Genomic DNA, 25,503 nt, shown 5'->3' with positions numbered 1-25,503 from the left:
TTAAAAGGGTGGGGGTCGGGGAAGGCGTGGGGAAATCCCAAGGGAGGGCAGCCCAGGCCAGGGTAGGGGCCTGGAGATCGAGACTCAGGAAAGGCAAACTAGTGGGTTTGCAGTGTCAGTGGAGGGGTGTCGGGGTTCCTTTCCTGGTTGGCCGCCGGCTCCCACCCTCCCACGCTGTGCCAGCCGTAGCCACGCAGCGCCGCCTGCTGGACACACCGAGTACGGGGCGCACACGCCTTGCTTCCTCCGCCCACCCTCACCCCAAATCTGGTGGATCCCACTTCCTTTCAGCCTTCACCAGACCGTTCAAAAAGTCAAGGTCCGGGACAGGCAGCGCAGTGAGACCTTGACTGAGACGTGGGCAGGCCCTCTGGGAAACCGCCCAACCCTTTGCAGAGCAGCCAAGGATCTGTATGACTTTGCTGAGCCTCCAGACCCCGCTGGGCATGTTTCTCATCTGTAAAATGGGTAGGTCAGCCTGTTTCATCAGCTTCTAAAGATAGTTTAAGACGAAAGGAGGGCTCATCTGTCATACTGTCTCCAAGGTTTTTGGGGGGATGGGTAAGGCCTTTGAGGTCACTCTCAGCCCTGAGAGGGCAGCAGAGAGCCGGGCTGGGAATCTTGGAACCTCCTTTCTGCCTCCGATTGCCTTGGCAGACCGATGGTTAGGACTCAGGATTCAGAATGTCCAGGCTTCAAGCTCAGCTCCACCACTTACCAGCCGTCGGTTCTCGTGCCTGAATCTGTCTGAGTTTTCCTCAATCTACAAAACAACCCACCTCTTGCACTATAGTTAGGATGAAATGAGATACAGGTGTCGCCAACAGGTAGATTATCAACAGATGTTAGTGGCTCCTCCCTGCCCCATTCCTCCATTCTGTAACTTACTCTAGCCACTAAGGCATAGGTCCTGGGGACAAAATCAGATGTAGGAGTTGGATAAATACAGTATAGCTTCCTGGAAGGTCCCTTGTCCTCAAAGACAGTGTCTTCCCTTGATGCAGGTAATTTTAAAGCCTCACTTTATTGCTCAAAAGTAAATATAAATATAGCATAAAATTAAGCTCAAAATTTGCATGAAGTTTTGAGATAAAACACTTTAAAGTGTTACCTTCAACAGACTTCCAGGGATGCTTTGATAGGAAAGTTTGAGGGTCATTCCTTAGCATTTGTTCCAAAGCATCCTGCCCTGATCCCCTGTATGGAGAAAGGCCAACCTCCCAGATGTACCCCAAACCCTGGGAAGTGGGGGGCAGGAGCAGAGGGCAGGATCTGGACTCCCTGCAGACACTAAGGGCAGGACAGGGCTGAGAACAGGATGGTGAGCCAGACAGCTAGAGGTGGACAGGCTGGCACTTGAGTCGTCCTACTTAATGCCCTGGCAAGCCTGGGTGAGGAAAAGGGATGGGGGTGTGGGAAGACACCCCCACCACAAGACACAGGCACACACCAGCCAGTCTCTCACTTCCCTTTTTATTTCCTCTAAGATCTACAAGTATCAGCACCAGGGAGGGAACCCACCACCCTCCAGCCTCATGAAGGGGCTTAACCCCCACACCCTGTCCAGGACACAGCCGACACTTCAGGTCCCTTCCCTCTGAGGGGAAGGTTATTTCCTTACAAATGCTCACATGCATGCACACTCTGGGCATTGCACAGCTGAGACCTCAAGGGTCACCTGTTCGCTGATCCCATAAGCCCCCAGGAGGCACCGGGAGGTGGGCTCCTACGACAAGGTCCAGAGAAAGGGCAGGGCCATACCCTGATCTCTTCCAATCCCAGGATCAAGAAGGCCCAATCCCTGCACAGGGGATGTCTTCAGTCAATGGAGCATTGTTTTGGGGGATTTTTTTTCCTTTTAGCAAGTCCCTACAAAAATAAAATGCTTTTGGTATTTATAAATCCATGGCCCCTGGCTCTGTGCAGAGGTTACAGGTAGAAAAGCCATGAGGCATTCCCTTTGGTTGCTCAGGCCTTTGGCTGCCTGTCATCCAGGTCCCTTGGCTCAGAGGTCTACACAGTCACCTCGGGGCTGCCAAGCACCTTCAGGGGGACCTCCCAGGGGGTGACGTACTCCCTCTGGAGCCGGGCACGGTAGTAGAAGAGGTAGCAAGGTAGCAGGAACCCCAGAAGTGAGAAGAGCAGGAGGCCCAGATTCACCTTTAGGGCAAGGAGAGAGAGGGAAAATGAGTCAGGTAGGGACGTCTTTACCCTCATCACCCTCGGGGACACTTCTTGGCTCCCCACCCGGAGAAGGCAGCCTTATTAGTTCTGGGCTGGAATGATAAATCTAGCTAGCACTGATGGTGGGCAGTCACCGTCCAACAATATTCCCCTTAACGTTCAGCAGCCTTGTAAACCATGTCAGAGCCTGGTTTAAACCCCGGAGAAAGCCAGTGGCTAAACTATCTGGTGCCATCTGAGTAGTCAGGGCTGAAACTGGACCTTCTGGGCTGGGAACCTTGACCTCCTTGAGGACATTGACAATGGGCCCCCATTCAGGGGGTGAGAAGAGGCTCTCAGGAGGTTAAAGGCTCTGGGGCTTGGCCTGGGACACAGCACAGGGGCCCTCATGTGGCTTGGACCCAGCGCATAGGCTACTCTGCATTACTCACTACGTGGCTCTGGGCAAGTCATCCCAACCATACACAACCACTTCTCTGGGCTGCTGCAGCGACGTTCAGTAAAAAAGTACTCCATGTGCTTAGCACCTGTGTGCATGCGGTAAACCGCAGCTGTCACTCTGTCATCGTTCTTGCAGGAGGCTTTAGGGGAGTGGGGGGTCCCTCAGGGCAGACAGCTTTAGGGAGGTGATGTCATTTCAATGTAAGGAAAAGCCTTCCTGACAAGACCAATGGTTGCCACCTTGTGTGGGAATGGCACCCTGTTGCTGGGGGTGTTGGAGCTAAGAGGGTCTAGAGGAACCCCTTTCCAGGAGTACTAGAGGGAGGATCCCTGCACTGGTGGAACTGGACTGGATCAGGACTGGGATCACACATCACCTGGGATCTTATTAAAAACAGACTCCTGGGCCCAGGCCAAGAGACGCTGATTCAGTGGGCTGGGGAATCTGTGGGCAGCCAGCTTGGGAACCCCCAGATTAGAGACCTCCAAGGTGCCTCCTGGCTGAGATGCGAGTGAGGGATTCTGTCACATGGAAGAGCCCCCCCCCAACTCCTCGGCCACATCCAGAAAAGAGGGTCCTGCTGCCCTCATACCGCCCCCGGTCCTCACCCAGAAGGGCTCTCCTTCCAAGGGTCCCACCATGACCATGAAGAGCGGCTGCTGGAGCAGGGCAAACATAGCACTGATGAGGGACTGCAGGCCTGTCAGTGTCCCAAAGTGGTTGGACGGGTACCTGTCAATGAGAGGACGGAGGGCCAGACATGAGGGACAGGTGGTCCTCTCCAGCCCAGCCCCCAGCCCGTCCCTCCTCGGGCATCACTCTGTGTTCACCAGGCAGGGTAGAGCTTAAGAGGTCAGGCTCTTTGCATGTGCCCTGTGGTCCCTGGCCTCCGGGCTGCATGCTGTGACTTCAGGGCTACCGAGCTGTGACTACCGAGCTGTGTGATAATAGCAAGTGGCTCAACCTCTCTGAGCCTCACTTTCTTCACTAAAAAACCAGGGGCAGCACGAACCTCACTGGTTGTCTGTTCTTTTAACATATATGTACTGAGCCTCTACTACGTGCCAGGTGCTATTCCATGTGCGTGGAGATACAGCGGTGAACCAAAAGGACACGGAGGTGGCGTTCTGCTGGGGTGGGTGGTATCACACAGCAGGCAAGATAAACCCACGGTGTGCGTTAGACAGTGGTAAGTGCCAAGGGGAGAGGTTAAGCAGACAAAGGGGGTGAGGTTGTCAAGGGATTGCGACTGTAGATCAGAGGCCAGGGGAGCCCTGCCTCAGAGATGAGGACAGCTGGGTAAAGACCTGGAGCAGGTGAGACGGCTGTGAGCCTTGTGGATATCGGGAGGAAAAACGTGCCGCGAAGAGGGGACAGACAGCACGTCTGAGGGTCCCGAGAGCGGAACACACTTGGGGTTTCTGAGGCACGAGGCAGCCATCGTGGGGAAAGGGGGTGAGCGAGGCAGGGAGGCCCCAGGGGGCCAGATCCTGTAGGGCCTTTTAAGCCTTACTAAAGCTTTTGGCTTTTTCTCTAAGTGAGACAAGGCAGGAAGCCGTGGGGAGGCATGACCTAACAAGTGTCTCCAGCTTCTGTGTTGGAAACACTGAGGGAGTCACGAGCAGATACGGGAGACCGCTGGGAGGCTGCGGCAATAATCCAGGATGCGGGTGGCATCGCTGGAGAGCGTGAGAAGGGTCGGGTTTGGGGTCTGTGGAGCATGGAGCTGGCAGGGTTGCAGATGGATGGGCTGTGGGCTGTGAGGAAGGGAGGAATCCAGGATGACTCCAAGGTCCGGCTTGAGCTGCCCGCTGAGGTGGCCATAGTGAGGTCTGAATAAGGGGGGGATCCATGTCGCAGACCGTGCCCACCAGGGGGTAAGTTCTCCACATCGGTTACAATTGTGTCACCCCGCTGCCTCCATCACACACACCGGACAGACTCAGCCATGTGAACCAGAAGAGAGCAGGGAAAGGGAACGGTGGCGGGGGTTTGGGGGGTTCAAAGTGAAGCAGGGAAGCTATGAGGCAAACGAGACTGTCTGGAAATTTCGACAAGGCTGACATAGGGAGAGCAGCCCCTTTGGGGCCCATTCCAGAAAGCAGACATAGGACAGAAGAAGGGGCATCAGACCAAGGATTTGCGCTTCCCCTGAGGGAAGACCCCGGACAGTGGCGTCATCCCGCAGTGGGGCAGGCTGCCTTTGAGGACGTGAGCTCCCCGTCATTAGAGGAGCTCGGAGAGGGCAGTGGGCCAGACAGCCTCGATGTCAGCAGTCCAGGGAGGCTGGGGAGGGACGCGCTAAGGGGAGCCCGCGGCCCTTTTGCCCCTGCTCTGGAGTCTCTGGTTATGAGGGGATGTTCAGGAAGGCACTGTGGCCCCGGCTGACTCACACGGCGGCGTAGAGGCCTCCACAGGCCGAGTGGTAGAAGCCCCGAACCACAGTGTGCAGGACAAAGGTCAAAAACTGAAACCAAAAAAAGAGAGGGAAGAGATTCAGAGCAGTGTGGAGGCAGGAGGAAGGATGGGTCAAGGTGAGGGGTGAGAACAGAGGTGACACACGCCTGCCCCCTCACCAACCCGACCTACTAGGAACCCTTCCTGGAGAACCGGGAAAAGAGACCCAAAGGATGGGAACCACGCTTCCTGGAAGGCAGGGGCCAGGTGAACCGGGCCTTTGGCAGGGCTCCGGGAGGCAGGCAAAGCAGGGAGGATGGAAACCGGTACCTGGAGATGTAAGTTGTCGATGAGACACGTGATGCCGAAACCCACCAGCAGGAAGTTGGTCAGGGTGAAGGCATTGATGGCGTTGGTGAGCTTTTGGATCTTGCGGTAGCGTGGTTTGGCGGACTTGGTGGCAGCCCCATCCCTGAGGAGAATGGGCTGTCACTGGTGGCTGCCTCCACCTCCTGGGCAGCCCCCCCAGTTCTCAGCCGGGTCCCTCCCTCCTCGGCTGTGCCTTTGCCACGAGGGTGGCAGAAAAGGGAGAATCCGTTTCTCCAGCCCCATGGTTCTCCCAGTGTGGCTCCCCAGCATCATCTGGAGCCTTTAGTAAGAATGCAGATTCCAGGGCCTCATCCCAGACATCAGAATCTCAGGAGTGGGGCCCTGGAACCTGCATTTGGAAAACTATCCCAAGTATTTCACAAGCACACTGACGTCTGAGAATCAGCGATGGGAAGGAAGGTAGAGAATGGGATGTTCTCATCCTCTCTCTCATCAGAAGCCCCCACAGAAGTGTCTCTGCCCTCCAGCCTGGACAAAAGTAGATGCCACTCTGGGGAGAGCACCTTGGCCCCTGACTGCCCAGCAAGCCCCTCTGTCCAGCACGATCAAGGGCACTGAGGCTGGGCCAGGGGAGAGGTCAGTAGGCTGAGATAGATGACAGCAGGCTGCCCACTGGTCCCAGACAGAAGGGCCCTGCTAATGGACCATGGCCGTCAGGACAGAGTGTAGAGGAGGAAGACTGGGTACCAGGGCTGGGCACCACTGATATGGAGGGAAGCCACTGGGTTGCTCCTTAGACGCCTTCTCTCCTAGTCTCCCTCTCCCATCCTCTCAGGACAAACAGATTTTTGGATTAACACAAAAAGAGCACACAGTCAGGAGACCCAATGGTGGTCTCCAGCCAAAAAGACAGCCCCACTGACCCCTGCCTCCTGTACTCACACTCTTGTACAGTCCCCTTGCACACTGTTCAGTTACTCTGTGTGACCACAGAGGACAACCCCACTTGTGTATGGTACTTCTGAGATTACATTTTGAAGGATATTGCAGCTTCTGTCCTGGTCTCCCTCCCTTGGCCATCGTGCTCTGGGGTCAGCCAGCTGCTGTGTTGTGAGCAGCCTTTGGAGAGGCCCAGGTAGGGAGGAAACCAGCTTCCTGCCAACAGCCACACGAGTGAGCTTAGGAGTGACTCTCCAACCCCAGTCAGTACTTCAATGACTGTGGCCCCCAGAAGACAGCCCTCACCCAACCGTGCTGTCACCCCAATCTCGGACTTTTAGCCTCCAGAACTCTGAGAGATAAACTTATATTGATTATAAACTACCCTGTCTGTGGTATTTTGTTATACCAGTCTGAACAGATTCGGACAGACTCTGAGCCAAAACCACCCGGCTAAGCCATTCCCAGATTCCCAACTCTTGGAAACGAGGAGATAATAAATGATGGTTGTTTAAAGATGCCAGGTTTGGAGGGGTAATTTGTTACACAGCAATAGATATCTAATATACCAACTCTATCTCTTCCTAACCTTCCAACTCTAGAGTGTACCATTTTTAACAAAGGTTCTGGAACCTGCTACTGAAAGCTGTGTGATCTTGAGTAAGTTACTCAACCTTTCTATGCCTTAGCGTCTCATCTGTGAAACAAGGATAATAATGTTTGTACCTACCCGGGGGAGCTGGCACAGGTCTAAATATGTCAAGGCAAGTGCCCAGTGCATAGTCAGCCCTTGATGTCAGCTTTACTTATCAAGCCAGCCATGTCTCCTCTTGGTCTCCAGTTTCCTCATCTGTAAAATGGGGATGTATCCCTCCCAGGGCTCTCAGGAGAACGAAATGAGACGCTGGATGGGAAAGCACATCGCTGTCTCCATCCCTGGGCAGGTCACCTGGCAGAGGCCTCAGTGGGGGTGTCCACGCAGTCCTTGATCCGCCAGTCCATGACGTAGCCGATGAGAGGGCAGGTGAGAAGGCACAAGAGCTGCATGGCCCCGAAGACGTAGGAGCAGAACTCCACTGGGCAGGGCGGGGTGAGAAGTGGGGTCAGGATCCCACGAGGGATACCAGCACTGTCACCCACCTCAGCAGAGGAGAGGGGATGCCAGAACAGCCTTCCTCGGACCCCAAATTCTTAGATCCCCCAAACGCCCAGAGTGACAAAGCTGGGCCCAAGCTCGCTGGACAGTGGGCACTGGCTGGGGTGGGAGTGGGCCACGGCCCCAGCTTTGATCCCCCTACCTGTCTCTGTCGCCCTTTGTTTCAGGCTGTCCGTCTCTGTTGGGGGCAGAAGGGAGAAGCCAGGGTGAGAGGAGCTCAGGCAGGGGTCCCTCTTGCACCCGCAGCCCCCAGTGGGCTCTGAGCACCTCACCATGCTCCTGGCCACGGGTTACCAGGTACTCCAGCATCTTGTTCATGGCGGCCATGTAGAAGATGATCCGCAGCTGGGTCATGCCCATGGTGAGGAGGCTCCACAGGAAAATGGGGGAGCAGAGGCTCTTGCGCAAGGGGACAGACTCTGCGGAGACAGCAGGGGGCGCCCCCGAGCGCCAGCGCTTCTATGTGCCTCTGCGCAACCCAGCTGATGCCATTCTAGAGGGGCTCTGACCCTAACAGACTTTGGAGAGGGACCGGTGTCCTCAAAAACGAGAGTTCAGCCTCACCGGCCTCCAAGTGCTCGCCCGGCTCTATAACGATCTCACTAGAACATTCTCAGCTGACCTCTGGGTGTGTACCCTAGGCTTGGGGTGGCGGTGATAACTCTGGCTACTATTTATTAAATGCTGACTCTGTGCCGCACACTTGACATGTATTAACCCATGGAGTACAACAACCATCTCCTTAGCACGTTTTACAGAAGGAGAAACTGCAGCACAGAGAGCTCAGTGACTTGCTCCAGTTCACAGGGCTGGAAGCTGCAGGTTGGCTAGACTCAGCTCATGCCCATAACAGCTCCGCTGTGGGAGGATCAGCAGTAGGGGTCACCTTCAATCTGCACAGCATTCCAAAGTCTACAAAGAGCTTCCACATCCCCGGCTTCCTTCAATCCTCACAGCTAACTTCCCTGAGCTGGGTGTTCTCAATGCTAATTTAAGAGGCAGGGGAAAGTGAGGGGATTGTGATTCTACCCAAGTCACATGGCCTGTAACTGGCTGAACTCAAACCCCCATCTCCTGACTGCAAGGCCCATCTTTCTTCCACTAATCTGGGAGCTGACCCCTTGCCAAGTGGCTGAGGCTGAAGGCAGGCGCAGCTCCCCTGTAGCCAGCAGGGGGAGCCAACCAGCCAGGCGTCAGAGGACCCAGCCTGGAGGCTGGCCCACCTGCCAGGACCTGATGCAAGCAGCTCAGAGACTGCAGGGAACCACGATGAAACCAGCTCTCCCACAGGCCTGGAGACCCTGCCCCATTCTGGAAGCTGCTCCCTCCCTCATCCCAGGAATCCAGCAGAGTACCCCTGAATCTGAGCTTCCCAGAGTTCTCTGAGCTTTGACTTCGCCCCCATTCTATAACTGGGGAGCATGCCCACCTGTATGAGGGGTGCTGTCAGAACTAAAGAAGGGAGGATGAGCACTTAGGCGCTAGGACCTAAGGCTGGCACCTTGACCAGACACTCACTCTCAGCTGACTTGACTGAGGTGCCTCGAACATCCTGGGATGAGATGAAGGTGTCCACCCCCTCCTCCAGGCTGGAGGCCTTCTGGCTCAGCCACTGGCCCACGGCGGTCAGATAAGTGTAGAAGCGGTCTCCTGTCACCTTGTGATCCAGGGCCAGCTCTTTGAGCTTGATCTTCTCCCTGCCAGCAGCCAGGCCACAGCATGTAGGGACCAGCCACGCAAAGCCCACCCTCAACAGCCTGCCTGTGGGGTGGGGGGTTGTTCTGGGGTGCCAAGGCCCCCTTTACCCAGCACCGACATGGCCACTGACAAGCTCCCAAGCGCGGGGCTTGTGTCTGTGCGGCTCAGGGTCCAGCCCAGGGGCCAGCTCAGCACCTGGGAGTGAACGGTGGATGAGCTATTTTCTGCTAGGACTGCTGTCACAGAGGTAGCATTAAGAACTCAGACTGGGGGTGGGGGGCAAGTATAGCTCCAAGGTAGAGCACATGCTTAGCATGCACGAGGTCCTGGGTTCAATCCCCAGTACCTCCATTAAAAACAAAACAAAACTCAGACTCCAGAGTCAGAGAGCCTGGTTCCAACCTTAGATTCACCCTCACCCCCACCTTTCAATGGTATGACCCTAGCAGAGTCACTCTGTTCCCTGCGCCTTTGTTATTAGTGGAGTTAATAACAGAAATCCACATCGCAGGGCTGTTTGGGGATGGGCTGAGCACGGCGCCTGGCTCACAGGAGACACGCGGACAGTACCAGCTGTTATTGGACTGGCACTGTGTGTGCTCACCCCAAGCATCACCCCAGTCCCCTGGGGAACTGATGGAGGTGTTGGGAAAAGTTGGCATTCAGGTTGCCCCACAAAGGGTGGGATCTGCCATTCCTTTGTCTCTCCTCAATCTAGGTCCACATGGCACTGTTGCAGGGGTCCCTCCTACTCTGATCCCATCCTCCAAACCTGGAAAGAAGAGTAGTAGTCACCACGTTTTGACTGCCCGTTATATGCCAGGTCTGCTCAACACACCGGCAGGTGGGTGGGATCAGGCCCACGGTTCAGAGGAGAAAGCAGAGCTAGGAAAGCTCAGGTGATTGGCAAATCCAGGTTTCTCTGACTCCAAAGCTGATTCTGTCCATCACACCCTCACACCCTGGCCTCCGGAGGCCCCTTCCGCCCCCAGCCCTCCAAGGCCATTTACTTGTAGTTGACTTCCTCCGGTGAGGGAAAGGCCTCCCCTGGCCAGTTGAGGGCACAGTTCAGAAAGATGAGGCAGGCCAGGCCCGACCAGGTGAACATGATGACCATGAAGGACACGCCAGCATCATAGATCAGCTGTGGAGGAGGGGGCAGGCCCATGGAGGAGGCCGCGCGGCCCCAGACCCACCTCCTCCAGCCGGAGACAGAACCCAGGCCCCAGAGGGCTGAGAGAAGGTCTCCCCCACCCGTTCCTTGCGCACAATTTGCAGATGAGGAAACCAGAAGTTAAAAGTCAGACCTAGAAGCCCCGCCATCTTCTTCCTTTTTTGCCCCAGCCCCCCACCAATAGCTGAGAAAAAGTTCCCAAAAGGTGCTGAAGTTGCTGGCCACAAGCTCAAAATGTCTTTGAAATCAATTATTATCTTGAAAAGAGACACCAGTGTTGTCTTTGGCTCCAGACACATGTTCGTTTTTGTACCAACGTCGTTTCACTTTATGTACAACAGAGGAGAATTAAAACTTCTAACCGTGTTTATCCTGCCCTTTCCCAGGCAGGTTCCCTGAGCGAAAGACAAACCCAGTCGGAGAAGCCTTATCTCACTTTTCACAGGTGCTCCGGGGTGTGACAGCCGAGGAGGGAGGCGGTTTGTGCAAGTGCTGGGCCCATGGCCTCCTAACTCCAGGACAAGTAGGTTTTGTGTTGATTGGGATTCTGTGCCAATGTCTCAGCCCCTTTAGTGAGGAAACCAGGTACAGATAGATGTCCCGCCTGCCACCGTCTGCCTGGGGTGACTACTGTGTGCCCTCCCGCCAGGCTCCAGCTCACAGTTCTAGTGCTGCCTGGGGAAACTTCTGCCAGTCCTCAGCCTCAAGCCTTGGGGCTCTTTCTTCCCAGGAAGCAAGATAGAGCTTCAAGGGGCCACACCCTCAAAGATCTGGCTCCTCAAATCCCACTGAGGGAAGGGAGAACCCCACCCTTCAGACCTGCTCCTACCTGAACAACTGTTGGCCACCCCCACCGGTGCGCTCTCCAACCCCTCTGGGAACACTGAGCAAGACCCTTCTAAACTAACAAGTTAACTGTCCAAGGCAGAATCTGAGGGGCATGCTACAGCCCATTTGAAAAGCTGTTTTGATATCAGTGGGAGAAACAAGGCCCCAAATTTGCCCAGAACTAGAACTCAGGCCTTCTGGCTCTAGGTCCACCAGGCTGACCTGCCTTGGGAGCTGGCCTGGCATGGACTAGCTTGGTGATCTTGGACCTGAGCCACCTGGCCTCTCCAGGGCAGGAGAAGAAGATGTGGGTGTAGGGCTAGAAAGTCGCGGGCCTGGAATGCACGTAAAGGGGTTGCACTTGATTCTGTAGGCAGAGCAGAGCAGGTGTGGGAGCCAGTCCTGCATCTAAGATCATTCTGGAAGTCATGTGAATGACAGCTTGGAGAGGGAAAAGACTGGAGGCAGGGAGACCAGCACTGGCCCAGGAGAAAGGACGAAGGCCTGGACTTGGGTGATGGAAAAGGGAGGGAGGAGAGCAGAGAAGTCAGACCCACTGGTCCACAGCAACACCTGGGCTCTTCCCATGATGCTTCAGTGTTTTTCCCTGCAGTGGGAACTGACCCCTCACTGGCAGGAAATGGGTCACCAGACATACTAGCCACCATGCACTCAGCCAGCTCTTGTGTCAAGGCAGAAAGAAAGCCCAGGGACAGGGCAGGGAACAGCTCGGTGGTAGAGCACATGCTTAGCATGCACGAGGTCCTGGGTTCAATCCCCAGCACCTTCATTAAGTAAGTAAATAAATAAACAAACCTAATAGCCTCCCCTCCCCAAAAAGAAAGCCAAGCGACCTCACCGACCCCCTCAAAGCAACTGCATACCTTGATTACCGGGTACGTGATGGCCGAAGAGGCGTAGGAGCCAAACATGAGGGCCATGAATGTGGAGCGCAGGTTCCCAAACATGTTGGGCAGCTGAGGGAAGAGAGCGGCACCAATGAGCAAGGGGAGACCCTGACACCTGCCCAGGGCTCCCCTTTCTTGGGCCCACCCAAGAAAGCTTGGAAGCTTCTCGCCCAGCTATCCTCAAAGTGCGCTCCAGGAACACTAGCCCCAGAGTGGCAACAGAGAAGTTCTAAGGCAAAACCAGTGTCAGAAACTGTGCTATAATCCCCTCCCACCCACAGAAGTGCCCTTAAAGAGAAATTCTGTGTAGCCCCAAGGTTTCCCAAGTTAGTTGTTTACAGAGACCTTTAATCATGACAGGTCTCCTAGCCCACAGAATAAGAAAGCTGATCTAGTGTAACTTATTTGACAGGTGAGAACACTGAGGCTCAGAGAGGGAAAGAAACGTACTCAAGTTCACAGGGCACATTAGTGACTTTCTCTCCTGTTCTGGCCATCCTAGCTCTACCCCAGACCCCAAGGCTGTGACCATGGCTGGCTCTAATAGTATGGTGCCCCTTAACCTTCTCCATGGCCCCAAAGGCCCTAGTCCATGGTTTCTGCTGAACCAAGACAAGTAACAGGATGGCTAGGGAGGTGAGGGTGGGAGTAAGGAAGGGGACAGGGCCAGGCCAAGTGTCCAGAAGATATAGTTCTGACATGCAGAGCAGGCCCAGAATTCCCACCAGTACAGAAATGATAATGTATTTTGCTCACTGGCCTGAGTCAGGCCCTCAGGGGAGGGGAAAGCAAAGTCAGACAACCCCTTGTGATCCTCCACCCCTCCCCTACGCCCCCAGTCAACAGATCCCATAGCTGGAAGAGTCTTAGATGCCATACAAAGCTTAAACCCTCTCCAGAGTGGGAAACCGAGGCCCAGAAAGGGATCTCAAATGGCTCTGGAGAGGAAGGCGAATAAACACAGAGAACTGACCCATCGACCTTCAAGAGTCTTGAAAAAGGGGTGGGGCCAAGCTGACCCCACTTGGGCAAAGGTTTCCCTGGCACCGTGTGTCTGCAAGGCACGCTGCCAAGGACGACAGGGAAAGTGCCAGGGCCAGGCCGGGCCTTTGGCACTCCCCCAAACCCCTACCAGGGTCTGAGAGCTCTGTCTCCACCCAGCACCCCGCTAGCCAGCCTGGCTAACAAGGAGCAGCACCGGACGTCCTGGCTCTGGCCTCTGAGCGCAGAGGTCCAGGGGCGGGGCCGGCTCAGGGGGCGGAGCCGGAGCCGAGCCCTGCCATTGGCTAGAGACTACAGGCGGTGCAGCAGGGGGCGGAGCAGGGGGCGGGCTGTGGGCCCAGGGCCCCTAGGCCTCAGGGCAGGGTCAGAGCTTAGGCCCCGAAGGGCGGGGGAGACAAGGGATTTAGGGCCTTGAACCAAGTTGTACAGAGTGGAGAAGGTGCTGAGGAGCGAGGCGAGGAGGAAGGGATCCGCTTCCTTAGAGAGTTGTGAAATGTCCTGGGCTGGAATTAAAGGCGGCTGCAGGGCGAGGTGATATTCAGACAAAAACACCCAGTTTGGCGTTCAGGCGGCCCTCCCTCTTCCGAGATCGCCTGAGGCTGGCCCAGCCAGGAACCCCTCCCCCAACCACACGCTCCTAAGACTTTAACCCTTATGCTCACTCGTTCACATATATACTTAGAGTAACACACCCCAAACACACATGTAAGAGGTCAAGCTCCGTGGAAAAAAACGTTTTTTTGTCGGTCAAGCAAGTCAAGTGTCCACAACTTCATATGGTTCAATCTAACACACAAATACAGTCACCCACGCACGCACAGCATCGCGCGCACACAACATGCAAACATATACCCACTGTCTCAAGCTATCCCTTCCCCTTATTTTAGTATTACCCAGTTTTACTCTTTCCAGCACTTAGGACTAGGGACATCATTTATTAGTTTACTTGTTTTTAGGGTTACCTGTTCCCCTACCCCTGATTATAAGTTCCAGAAAGGTGAATAAGTTGTCAGTTCTGTCTGTGCTGTGGCCCCAGTGCCTAGAACACAGCTCAATAGGCATAAGGGCTCAGGACACACACACAACAACATCTATGCGGACACGGTCTTATCCACATATACGCAGCCTCACACCCACCCATCGCTGCAGCCAGCACGGTTTCACACACACATTTGATCTGCGTCCACTGACCCGTCTCCCACCCACACCCTCCCTCACCCCTACCCCCCACTGCACTCCTGGGTGCCCTGCTGCCAAGTCAGGGCTTCACATACTCACTGTGAGTGAAGAGAATGTCAGGCAGATGCCACCAAAACCATTCAGGGACAGTGCCAGGAATATCAGCGGAGACAGAACTGGGAAGGGGGGAGGGATGGATGAGGGCATTTGGGGAGCTGTGGGAGGCTAAAGACAGGAGCTGGGGTAATATCCACCTTCATCCCACCCACTCCTTTCCACGAGAGGCCAGACATCTCACCTTCGGTGTCCCGAGAGGCCAGGGCCATAAGGGTGCAGGATGCAGCGAAGCAGGCACTGCAAAGATGCGTGGAAGGGGGAGAGGTTGAACGCTGTGCCTCCCTTCCCCCTACAGCCCCAGTCCCAGCCCTCCAGCTCCCTACCAGCTCCCCACAGCCTGGCCACCTCACCTGCCAATCAGCCTGGTGGGCCGGGGACCAAAGCGGTCCATGAGGATCCCCAGTGGCAGAGTGGTGGCACTGAGCACAAAGGAGCCGATGGTGAAGCCCAGGTTGAGCATCTCTTCCTGCTGGTTACAGCTCAGCCACTGGTGCTGCTCATCCTGGGTGGTGTTGGTGGTGTTCCCAGCTGAGAGAGGGGAGGGAAAGGCAGCACATGGCTGCAGGAGCAGCTGGGCAAGGAGAGTGGCTGGGATCAGGGGTCCTACACTCAAATCCCATGCCTCCACTTGACTGCTAGTCAGGTGACTTTGGAGGTGGCCTGGAATCATATCCATTCCGGTGGAGAAGGGAGTCTATAAATGGCAGCAATCAGTATCTGACCCGGGAACAGTCACATACCCAATCTGAGGCCTCAACTAGTTCAAACGTGATAATGGACACCAAAGTACTTATCAAATTGTAATATGCACTCAATGTCCAAACTTAGGGGGTTGCAGATCCCCAACAGGAACCACCCTCAAATCTAGGGACAACATCAGTGAGTGATGCTCAACTGCTGTAACAAGAATTCACTTAAAACTTAGAGGAGGGGGGAGGGTATAGCTCAGTGGTAGAGTGTGTGCTTAGAATGCACAGGTCCTGGGTTCAATCCCCAGTACTGCCATTAAAAAATAATAAATAAATAAACCTAATTACATCACTCCCCCCCAAAAAAAACTTAGAGGAAACTTTGCCCATAAATGACATTCTGATAAAATAATAACTAATAGTTATTGAGCATTTAACTATGCTCTAGGCATGTTCTCAACGGTCACAGTATTGACTCACGACAGCCCCATGAATCAGCTTACAAAGTATCCCCATTTTCCAGATGGCGAAACTGAGATGCAGAAGTAGGACCACAGCACTGTCCTCCAGTACTCCTTCAGAAGTTCACCTCTGAGAAAACTCACCCTCCAGGTAAAATGCCAACTTGGAGTTGTGGTAGGTTAATGAGAAAGGCTGGTGGTGGGGGAAGCAGGGGGGTTCACTTCACCCAATGCTCAGTGAGTCCTGAGGGGTCTACTCCCCTGTCTCCTATCTGTTACTTTTGCATCATTTATTACCAAGGGCAAACTCAGAGTGTCCCTGGAAGGCAGAAAGGCCAGGGTCTGAATTCCCACCACCATCGCTACCAGCTGTGCAACCTTGGACAAGGAATTCCTCTGAGGCTCAGGCCCTCTGCCTGTAAAAAGGAGCAGAGGATGCCTAACCCACAGACTCCTTAGGAGATTCAACAGGAGAAGAGAAATGAAGGGCTTTGCACAGGACCCGGCCCAGAGAAGGGGCTCCTGAAACAGCTGATGGGTAGATGTGCTGAGCCTCTTCTAGAGGTGCTGGGGATCCCACAGTGAACGAGACAGGAAGCTCTCAGCTCTCACAGGGCTTGGATAATAAACAAGGGAACAAACGGACCCTGATATTAAGAGTAGCAGGTGCTGGGAAGAGAACAAAACAGGAAGAGGTGATAGTGCCTGAATGCTGGGAAGGGGAAGTATCTGCCCTTGATGGTGACCATGACCCTGGACTTCAGATATACCCGAAGGGCATGCAGGCGGCAGTGACCTGTGTGCTCACATAAGGAAGAACATAATGAGTCATTTCCAGATCATGAGTGCATGGTGATGGGCTGCGGGAAAGCTGGGGAGAGGGCTCAGACACCTGGGAGAATAGGTGAGGATTCAGACCACACAATCTCTGAGGTTCAGGTTAGCCCGTCCCCTAATTTAGTGGTGTTTATCATCGCTGTTCATTTCTCCACCACACATCTATTTACTGTGTGACAGGCACTGTATGGGAATTCCGTGTAAGGCGGGGAGAAATGCAAAGATAATTTAGACCAGAGGCTGCACACAGGTGACCAGCAATGAACCCCATACATATTTGGACCCCACACATGTTTGGCTTGGCTTGCAAATCGTAATCAGGTGCCAGTTTATTATTTATTTTTTGGGGTGGGGGGAGATAATTAGGTTTATTTAGCTATACCATCCCACCCAACTCTGCTCCCTATTTATTAGCTGTGTGACCTTGGGCAAATTACTTAGCATCTCTGAGCTCCAGCTTTCTCTTCTATACAAACAGATTTGTTGTGAGGACTAAAAATCTAAACAGCAAACTGTAAATGCTTAATGAACTGTAACCATTGTTTTATTATTTCGGCACCTATGCTGGATATGCACTAGTGTGGGATAAAATGAACTGCCGCTGCCTAGCATCTGAGTACCAGTTCCCTCTCTAGCTGTGAGGCTCCTACAGATGGGTCAACCATCCACCCCAGGGTGTACCTCAAAAGAGGGAGAGCTGAGAAGACAGAGGGTGTGGCCAGGGAACCCCAAAGCCGCCACCCATGAGCACCTCGATAACGAGCTCCCCATTTGTTAAATGGCATCATCGGGTCCTCACGTCATTTCTCCGCAGCGAGGAGGACAAGGGTGGTCCACTTCATCTTACAGACATTCAAGTAGAGATCCAGGGAGGATGGGGGACTTGCCTAAGGTCACTTGGCAAATGCTGGCAAAGCTGGGTCCAGAACGAAACAGGAAAACACGCCTGCAGTCTGAATTTTGTGTGCTGGCTCCAGTTCATTTTTACAATATCCCCACAAGGTAAGGATTGTTGGTCCCATTTTATATACGGGGTAACTGAGATATTAAGAAAGTTAAGGGGGGGAGGGTATAGCTCAGTGGTATAGCTCAGAACCTTCCAGGTATCAACTCTGCCATTTATAAGTGTGTGACAATTTTTTCACCTCCCTGAGCCTCAGGCTTTCCATCTGTAAAATGGGCGTAGCCAGAGCATCTAACTCCTAGGGATTTTATAAGTGTTGAGTGCATGAATAATTTTTAAAGTACTTGAAATCATGCTTGGCATATGGTAAGCACTATACAAATGCTTGTTAAAATGTTGTTTTAAAAAGAGAAACAAGAGGGAAGGGATATAGCTCAGTGGTAGAATACATGTTTAGCATGCATGAGTTCCTGGGCTCAATCCCTAGTGCTTCCATTAAAAAAAATAATAATAATAATATAAATAAATAAATAAATAAATAAATAAATAAATAAATAAATAAGAAAGTTATTTTAACCAGCCAAGCAGTACATAACGGAGTGGGAAGCCATACGGCCTGCCTCTGTCCACACACGACAGGGACACAGATTCCTTGTCTGATTTGTGTTTTTAAGGCCCTGCAGAGGGAGGCTTCAAGAAGCAGAAAGTAGGTGCTTTCGACAGGGCAGCATGACTGATGCAGAACAGGATATTTCTGATGCCTGGAGGCTGAAGTCACTTGAACGAGAGACATTCTCCCTGCTTTTCAACAGTGGACAAATAAGTTCTGAGAACAGGAGGGTTCACTTCGGTCACCTCTGGCGATCCCAAACAACCAAGCTCAGAGGCACACTCATTTCTGGACAGCTGAAAACACCGGGAGGATACCTCACACCACCTACAAAGGTTAACCCCCAATGGATCAAAGATCTAAATGTAAGAGCTGAGACTTTAAGACTCTTGGAAGAAAGCACAGATGTAAGTTTTTGTGACCTTAGACTAGGCAACAGTTTCTTAAAAGTAACACCAAAACACAAATGGCAAAAAAGACAGACTGGACGTCACCAATATTAAAAGCTTTTGTGCACCAAAGGACACCAGGAAGAATGTGAAAAAACCACCCAGAGTGGGAGAAAAACTGTGCAAATCCTATATCTCATAAGGGACTTGTATCTAGAATGCAAAGAACTCTTGCAACTCAATAGTAAAAAGGCAAACGACCCAATTTAAAAATGGGCAAAGGATCCGAATAGGTATTTCTCCAAAGAAGATACACTAAAAATGGCCAACACGCACGTGAAAAAGATGCTCACCATCATTAGCCTGTAGGGAAATGCAAATCAGAACCACAGAAAGACAACACTTTATGTCCACGAGAATGACTATCATAAAAAAGATGAGTAGTAATGAGTGTTGTCTAGGATGTGGAAATTGGAACCCTCATACACTGCTGGTGGGGATACAAAATGGTGCAGCCACCCCGGAAAGCAGTCTAGCAGTTCCTCAAAATGTTAAACAGAGTTACCCTATGGCCCAGCAGTTCCACTCCTAGATAGATATATAGATATAGACAGACGTAGATATATAGATAGAGATGGAAGGAAAGCTATGTCCACATAGAACTTGTACATGAGTGTTCATAGGAGCGTTACTCATCATAGCCCCAGAATGGAAACAACCCAACTGTCTATCAACTGTTGAAAAATAAAATGTGGTAGCAGAGGATTTGGAAGAGAACCAGGTCCTGATACATTCTCCAACATGAATGAACCTTAAAAACATCATGCTAAGTGAAAAAAAGCCAGTTACAAAAGATAATGTTTTATAAGATGCCATTTATACAGAATGTTCAGAATAGGCAAATCTATTTTTGTCATAGGCAAACCTATAACAGAAAGTAGGTGAGTGGTTGCATAGTGCTTGGGATAGAGGGAGAGGTGGGGGGAGAGGGTACCGCTAGTGGGTCTAAGGTTACTTTTGGGGGTAAAGAAAATGTTCTAAAATTGGTTGTGGTGAAAGGGGAGGGTAGAGCTCAGTGGCAGAGTGCCTGCTTAGCATGTGTGAAGTCCTAGGTTCAATCCCCAGTGCCTCCCTCAAAAAAAACCCAAAAACCTAAATAAACCTAATTACCTCCCTCACAAAATTTAAAATAAAAATTGGTTGTGGGGAAGGTAAAAACTGAGTAAACTAAAAACCATTAAATTGTATATTTTTAAAGGGTGTATTGTACGGCATGTGACATATCTTCTTTTTTTTTTTTTTTTAGTTGAATGAAAGATTCTTTAAACTCTATAGTTTACAGTTTTAAAAAGTTTCACATAATCCCATAATAACCCTCTTTTTCTGCCCCCATACTTCCCCTCCCCCTTTTCTCTCCCCACTAGTAACCTCTAGTTTGTTTTCGGTATCTGTGTCTGCTTCTTTTTCATATTATTCACTAGTTTGCTATATTTTTTAGATTCCACATGTAAGTGATATCATATGGTATTTGTCTTTCTGTCTAAATTATTTCACTTAGCATAATGCCGTCCAAGTCCACCCACACTGCTGCAAATGGCAAAACTGCATTCTTTTTTATGGCCAAGAAGTATTCCATTGCATATACACACCACATCTTCCTTATGCAACTATCTGTTGATGGACACTTGGGTTGCTTCCATTACTTGGTGATTCTAAATAGTGCTGCTATGAACATTGGAATGCAGGTATCTTTTTGAATTAACATTTTTGGGTTTTTGGATATTTACCCAGGAGTGGAATTGCTGGGTCATATGGTAGTTCTATTAGTGATTTATATCTCTTTTATCTTAAATAAAGCACTTATCCATATTTTTAAAAAGCACAGGTGGATGGATAGACAGCAAAAGGGAAGGAGTTTGGGGGGTGATGGAAATATTCTAAATATTGATTGTGGTGATGGTTCCTGAGGTGTATAAATTTGTCATACCTCATCAAACTGTGTGATGTAAATTAATCTTCAATAAAGTTGATTTAAAAAAAAAAACAGTGGAGAAGGCAGGAAGAAGCTATCCGATGAGCACTGCAGGACCCAAGGCCAGTAGGCAGCAAAGGGCAGGCCTCTCCATTCTCCAGCGTAAATAACTCTGAGGGAACCCGGGAACTCCTGACCTCTATTTGCAAAGGGATCCTCCACCCCTCTTCCTGGTTCTCTTAGCCACCCTGGAACACCCAGCATTTCATCCTAAGCCAGCTCCTCCAGACCCAACTTGCCTCCCCTGGCCAGTTGCCAGCTCTAATCAACACCTCCTCAGCCCCCATCACCCTGTAATTGGGGCCAGGAGATGCATGCACATTGCATCTCTTGTGCCAACTCCTGCTTCCTTTACAGATAAGGCTGGCAGGGGTGGAGCAGGTGCTGCCCAGAGCAGAGATCGAGAGCTCCCTAGCCCCACCCCCAAGGCAACGGTTTTCTGTTTTCTCCCACAGCCAAGGCACGTGCCTGCAGGGAGCAGAGCTGAGGAGCCCGGGGAAGCCAGGAAGGACCCTGACCCTGACCGAGCACTGCTAACTCTCATAGCGCCCCAATGGAACAGGTATTCTTCTTCTTCCCATTTTGCAGACCGGGCAGTTGAAGCTAGATGTTTTCAGGAACTCGCCAATGTCACCCAGCTGATAAAAGTGGTGGAAGCTGGGATTCTCACCCAAGCTGGCCTTCCTCCAAAGCCTGTTCCACAACAAGGAGGTTGGAGGAAGAGGATAAGGAGGAAGGGGAAGGGCCTAACTCCACATCCATCCAGCTCCTTAGGCTGAGCCTGTCAGCACAGCTCTCTCCTTCCCAGAAAAGAAAGATACCTATCAGACCATTAGAGCTTCTCGAATCGCAGACGCCAGGAGGGATGACTCCCTCCCTGCCTCCAGGCAGCTGCAGGCAGCTGGGGAAGTGGCTACTGCTCCCAAGGATTATTCAAATTCCCACTCCTGAATTCAGGGCCCCTCATTCAAAGCCAAGGTGATTGAAATGGAAAACAGGGACCCTCCACAAGACTGGAGCCTAGAGGAAATGAGGCTATTAACTTTGTACAAATGGTGACTTGAAGACCTGGGGGATCAAAAGTCCTGAAAAAGGAGGAGTGTACCCTCCTTTACATTCAAATCCACCTTGCAGGGTCTCCTTTAGCCATAGTAAGACATCTCTCATCCAGCTAGCTGCTCCAGGCCAGAGGCTACCAAAGGCTTAGGACTCAGCGGATCAGTCCCAGGATCCTGATGCCCTGCAGACACCTGGCGTTTAGTGAAGACTGGTTTAAATGAATGAGGTAGAGGTCAAGAAGTGGGGTGGGTATAGCTCAGTGGCAGAGCACATGCACGCTGTCCTGGGTTCAGTTCCCCAGAACCTCCATTAAAAATAATAAGTAAATAAATACATAAATAAATAAATCTAATTACCTTCCCCCAACAAAAAAATAAGTGGGGCTGTCCAACCCCCTGCAGAGTGCTGCGTTGTGAGCAGACTGGCTTTCTGTCCACTTGGCCACCTGTCCTTTGCCAGAGTCCACCTTCTGCTTCTGCTGCCCTCGCCAGCCCCACTGGCCCCTTCTCGGGCTTACCTGAGCACAAGCTGGAATAGAAGCCCTCCTTCTTCAGCATGATCAGCAGGGAGCTCCAGCCCAGGAGCACCGCAGAAAAGAAGAGGTTCTCCAGCACTGCGGTGCACGCCATCCACCAGCGTCTCTGGTACGCCTCCTGCAGCGTGGGGGCCATGCTGGCCACGAGCCTGCACAGGAATAGGGGATTGAAGGAAGGGTCCAGTGAACCCGGAGGAATGCCTGGCATCATGGTGGCCCCTGAGACCCTTAGAGCCAGCCCTCAAAGGGGACTTCATGGAGGCCTCGCAAAGCCCTGGGCTTCCCAGTGGGTGCAGCCTAGCTGGCTCTGGGAGTTCTGGCAGTGCCAGGGGTGCACGTGGCATTGGGCTCCCGCCGTGTCACTAACAGAGACAAGGAAGGTCCTGTCCGCGCGTAACAGATTGCTGGCGCGCTGCCAGGATCTTCCACTCAGGCCACGGCACGCAAAGCCCGGTTGTCGAGCGGAGCGGGGGTGGCTAACCCGCACTTCCTCAAGTTCCAAAGGTCAGCAAAGGGCAGAGCGCGCTCTGAAGCCACCGCTGGCCAGTATCCGGCCTCCCGCGCCAGGAAGGACCCCCCAGAAGCAAGCAGGAGGAGGAAGGGGAAGTCTGATGCTAGCCTAAGGACCCCCCCCCCCATTTCCTGTTGCCCCTATAGGACCACTCCTCTCCTCTGGGGCCGGGCGACGGCAAGTTCTCCCCCTTTCCGCACCAGGCGACCCAAGTCCCTGCAGTCTCTCAGTCCAAGGCAACAGCTGCCACGTGGAAGGAGACCCAGGCGGGCCCTCCAGCGCCGCCGGCGCCACCCACTCCCTCCCTGGGGCCCCGGGCACCATACTGCGAGCCTAGGAGGCAGCCCTCCCTCTCCTGCCCGCGGAGGGTGCTCGGGCTCCAGCAGGAAGTCCGGCGACCGCTGGCTTTATAAGGGCAGCGGCGGCGGATGGGCTTGCGGGCCGGGGTGTTTACCAGAAGGAGGGAATGAGCGCCCGGGCCGCGGCCACAGCCGCCACCGCGGGAGGAGACTGGACCCGGGGCGGGGCGGGGGCGGAAAGCAGCTAGAGGGGTGAGACCAAGAAAAGCAGAGAGGAGACGGACCAGAAGGGCAACAGAGAAAGGGCGAGAGGGAGCGGAGGAAAGTACCTCGGGAGTGCCTTCGCCCGAGAGGTTCAGTAATCCCATCTGGGAAATGGGGCTTTGCATTCCGGAGTTCCCGCAGGTCCACTCTGGCAGGAGTGTTGCTCTAAACAGAGGCAGTGCAGCAAGAAGGGGCCGGGAGGTGCAGGGGAGTCGGAGGGGCCAGACTAAAGGGGAGGCAGGGACGCGCTTGGAGAGGCGGGACCCGAGGGCTCAGGTAACGGGTTTCTCCTGGGGAGCCTGGGATTGTCGGTGGGAGCCGGCCAGGGTGGTTCTCAGCGACGCGCAGCCAGGGACCCCCAGCCACGCTCGCAGCTCACCTCTGATCGGGGCAAATTCGCCTTCTGCAGCCGCGCACCCTCGCGGGAGCGCAGCGCCTTCGCGGCGGGTGCACCCTCTCGGCCTCCGGTGTCAGGGGTGCCCAGCTGGGAACCGCAGCCGCGCTCCTGGCTTCTCTGCGCGCCAGGTCCGGGCGGCCTCGAAGATTCAGCCAGACAGCCTGGTGTTCTCACCTCCCCTGACCCATCCGAAGTCAAGGAACGGGAACCCGCCAGGCGCAACCAATCCGCGAAGTGAGGCTAGGACGAGATAGATCGACGGCGTTCGTAGCTGTATTTACACCCCTCCCGGGCTGCGTCCTGAGGTAGGGGCGGGGGCTCTCTTGCCTTCCCCTCCTCCTAGTTCAAGTTTCACGCGCACGTGACTCGCCCTTTGGGCCCCGGCACACGCCCGTGCCCCTAAAATTTCTACCCTTACTTCCTCCCCTCTCCCTCAGCCCCCAAGATGAATCAGGCAGCGCCCTCCGTATCCTTGGTCAAAACAAAGAACTTGCTGGAGCAGACTGACCGCTTTGCAGGACAGGCTTGGGTGGGGTTTTGAACTGTGCATTTGGGTGTCGTGTTTTCCGAGAGGCAGAAAGACACGGGTTTCTTTGTAGTCAGCTCGAGGTCTGAGCGTCGACTTGAAAACTGACTGGCCTGGGTTACACTGGACAAGTTGCTTAACCTCTCTGAGCCTCGATTTCCTCCTGTTAATTCTCATCACAATAGTATCTACCTTACAAGAGTACCTACAATTGTAGTGCGGGGAGATGGGGGGTGGAATTGGGGATTATGATGCAGATAAAATGCTCAGCAGGACGGCACTTGGCACAGAGTAAGCATAATAAGTGTTCACCTTTGTTACTGCTGTCATTATTATTATTATTATTTCAGAAGATGTGGTGATGGGGTGATTCCAGACACTTACCTATTCCTGGGAAATCTCTCAACCTCCCTGAGCATGTTTCTTTATCTGTAAAAAGGAAGGGAAGTACCACTAATTGGATTGCGATGTGGATTAATGAAATGAGGACAAAGGCAATTAAATACAGAGGTGAGTTTATTACGGTGTGTTGAGAGTGATATTGATGATACCCACAGAGCTCTGTGGGAATGTGAGCAGCCGCCCAGGAAGTTCCAGATCTCGGACAGGAGGTGGGTGTCAGAACAGCTGAGCCACCAAGTCAAGAGAGGAATTCACCTTTGCTGAGTGATTACTATGCACTGGGCATTTTCCAAGGAAAAACTATCGTTAAATCCTCAAACATCCCCGGCTCATTTAAACATCACAGCTTTTCACAGAGGGAGAAGACTGGAGGCTGGCAGCTGGAAAATGGTGGGTAGAAGCCAGATGCAAAGTCAGGTCTGTCTGGCTTTTAAATGTGGCCCTTTCCATTCCTTCAGGCCTGGAGGACACAGCAAGGGCAAAGGCTTAGCAGAAAAGGCAAAAGGAGTTCTCTCTGGCAGATGGCTCAGGGTCTGATGGTTTCACTTCTTAAAATGCATTACTGGCTCCCAGAACTTCCAGCTCAAGATCAAATTCCTTAGCTTCACACAAGGGGCCCTAGATAGAATAAGGACCCCATAACCCCAGGCAGTCATGGGTGGATGCCTTTGAGAATACAGTAACATGTCCCGAGTTCACTCCCTGTGAAAATGCACGTGTGAACATGAACACACACCTGTTACGCAAATTTCGGGGGTTTTGTGGATCCCTCCCAGGCTCTAGGGGCCATGGGCCCCATGGCTGTAATGCCTGCTCTTCCTTATCTCCAACCCACATTTCCATTTTCCTCCCTCCACCCCTTCCCTGTGAACTATCATCTCCATGAGAGCAAAGGTCTGGTCTGCTGTGTTCTCTGCTGTATCTCCAGCATCTGAAACAGCATCTGGCACCTAAGAGGCACTCAGTAAACACCTGTGGGGAGAAGTATGAAGCCAGCTGTTTTCACACCTCCTTACCTTGGCACTTGCTGTTCCTTCTCGTGGGAAAAACAGATTCCTTTCTTCATTTTTAACATACTCGTTCGTCCTTCATAACTCACCTCAAGTTTCACCTCTTTCTAGAAGCTCTGATCTCTTAGGCTGGATCAGGCGCCCTGCCCAGGTACTCCCCACACCCCCACCCCCACCCCCACCCAAACACTATTTTATCCTGAAATGAAACCTTCACACCGACC

General features: G+C 52.8%; 1 protein-coding gene and 1 non-coding gene across 6 annotated transcripts; one reads left to right on the top strand and one right to left on the bottom strand.

Annotated features, from left to right (window-relative positions):
* Positions 1 to 1,138: 1,138 nt before the first annotated feature.
* On the bottom strand, positions 1,139 to 23,686 carry SLC43A1 (solute carrier family 43 member 1). Of its 5 annotated transcripts, XM_064492321.1 has the most exons (16): positions 23,324 to 23,686; positions 23,010 to 23,109; positions 21,853 to 22,019; positions 14,705 to 14,882; positions 14,536 to 14,591; positions 14,337 to 14,413; positions 12,033 to 12,125; positions 10,157 to 10,290; positions 8,967 to 9,145; positions 7,721 to 7,867; positions 7,591 to 7,626; positions 7,242 to 7,368; positions 5,354 to 5,495; positions 5,020 to 5,093; positions 3,235 to 3,358; positions 1,139 to 2,160 (listed from the first exon to the last, which is right to left on the bottom strand). In XM_064492321.1, exons 3-16 carry the CDS (start codon positions 22,004 to 22,006, stop codon positions 2,014 to 2,016), a joined length of 1,668 nt encoding a protein of 555 aa, XP_064348391.1. In that variant the 5' UTR covers positions 22,007 to 22,019; positions 23,010 to 23,109; positions 23,324 to 23,686; the 3' UTR covers positions 1,139 to 2,013. The 5 variants fall into 5 exon arrangements, with proteins under 5 accessions (XP_064348391.1, XP_031315421.1, XP_064348392.1 ...); XM_031459561.2 differs by lacking the exon at positions 23,010 to 23,109; XM_064492322.1 differs by lacking the exon at positions 23,324 to 23,686 and having other exon boundaries at positions 23,010 to 23,256.
* Positions 15,288 to 15,359, top strand: TRNAS-AGA (transfer RNA serine (anticodon AGA)). The gene has a single exon. It is a non-coding gene; the product is annotated as a tRNA-Ser (tRNA).
* Positions 23,687 to 25,503: the final 1,817 nt, after the last annotated feature.

This window comes from Camelus dromedarius, chromosome 12 (genome assembly GCF_036321535.1).
Source record: "Camelus dromedarius isolate mCamDro1 chromosome 12, mCamDro1.pat, whole genome shotgun sequence".
NCBI classification, from domain to species: Eukaryota; Metazoa; Chordata; class Mammalia; order Artiodactyla; family Camelidae; genus Camelus; species Camelus dromedarius.
This window is presented reverse-complemented; position numbering and strand designations above follow the sequence as displayed.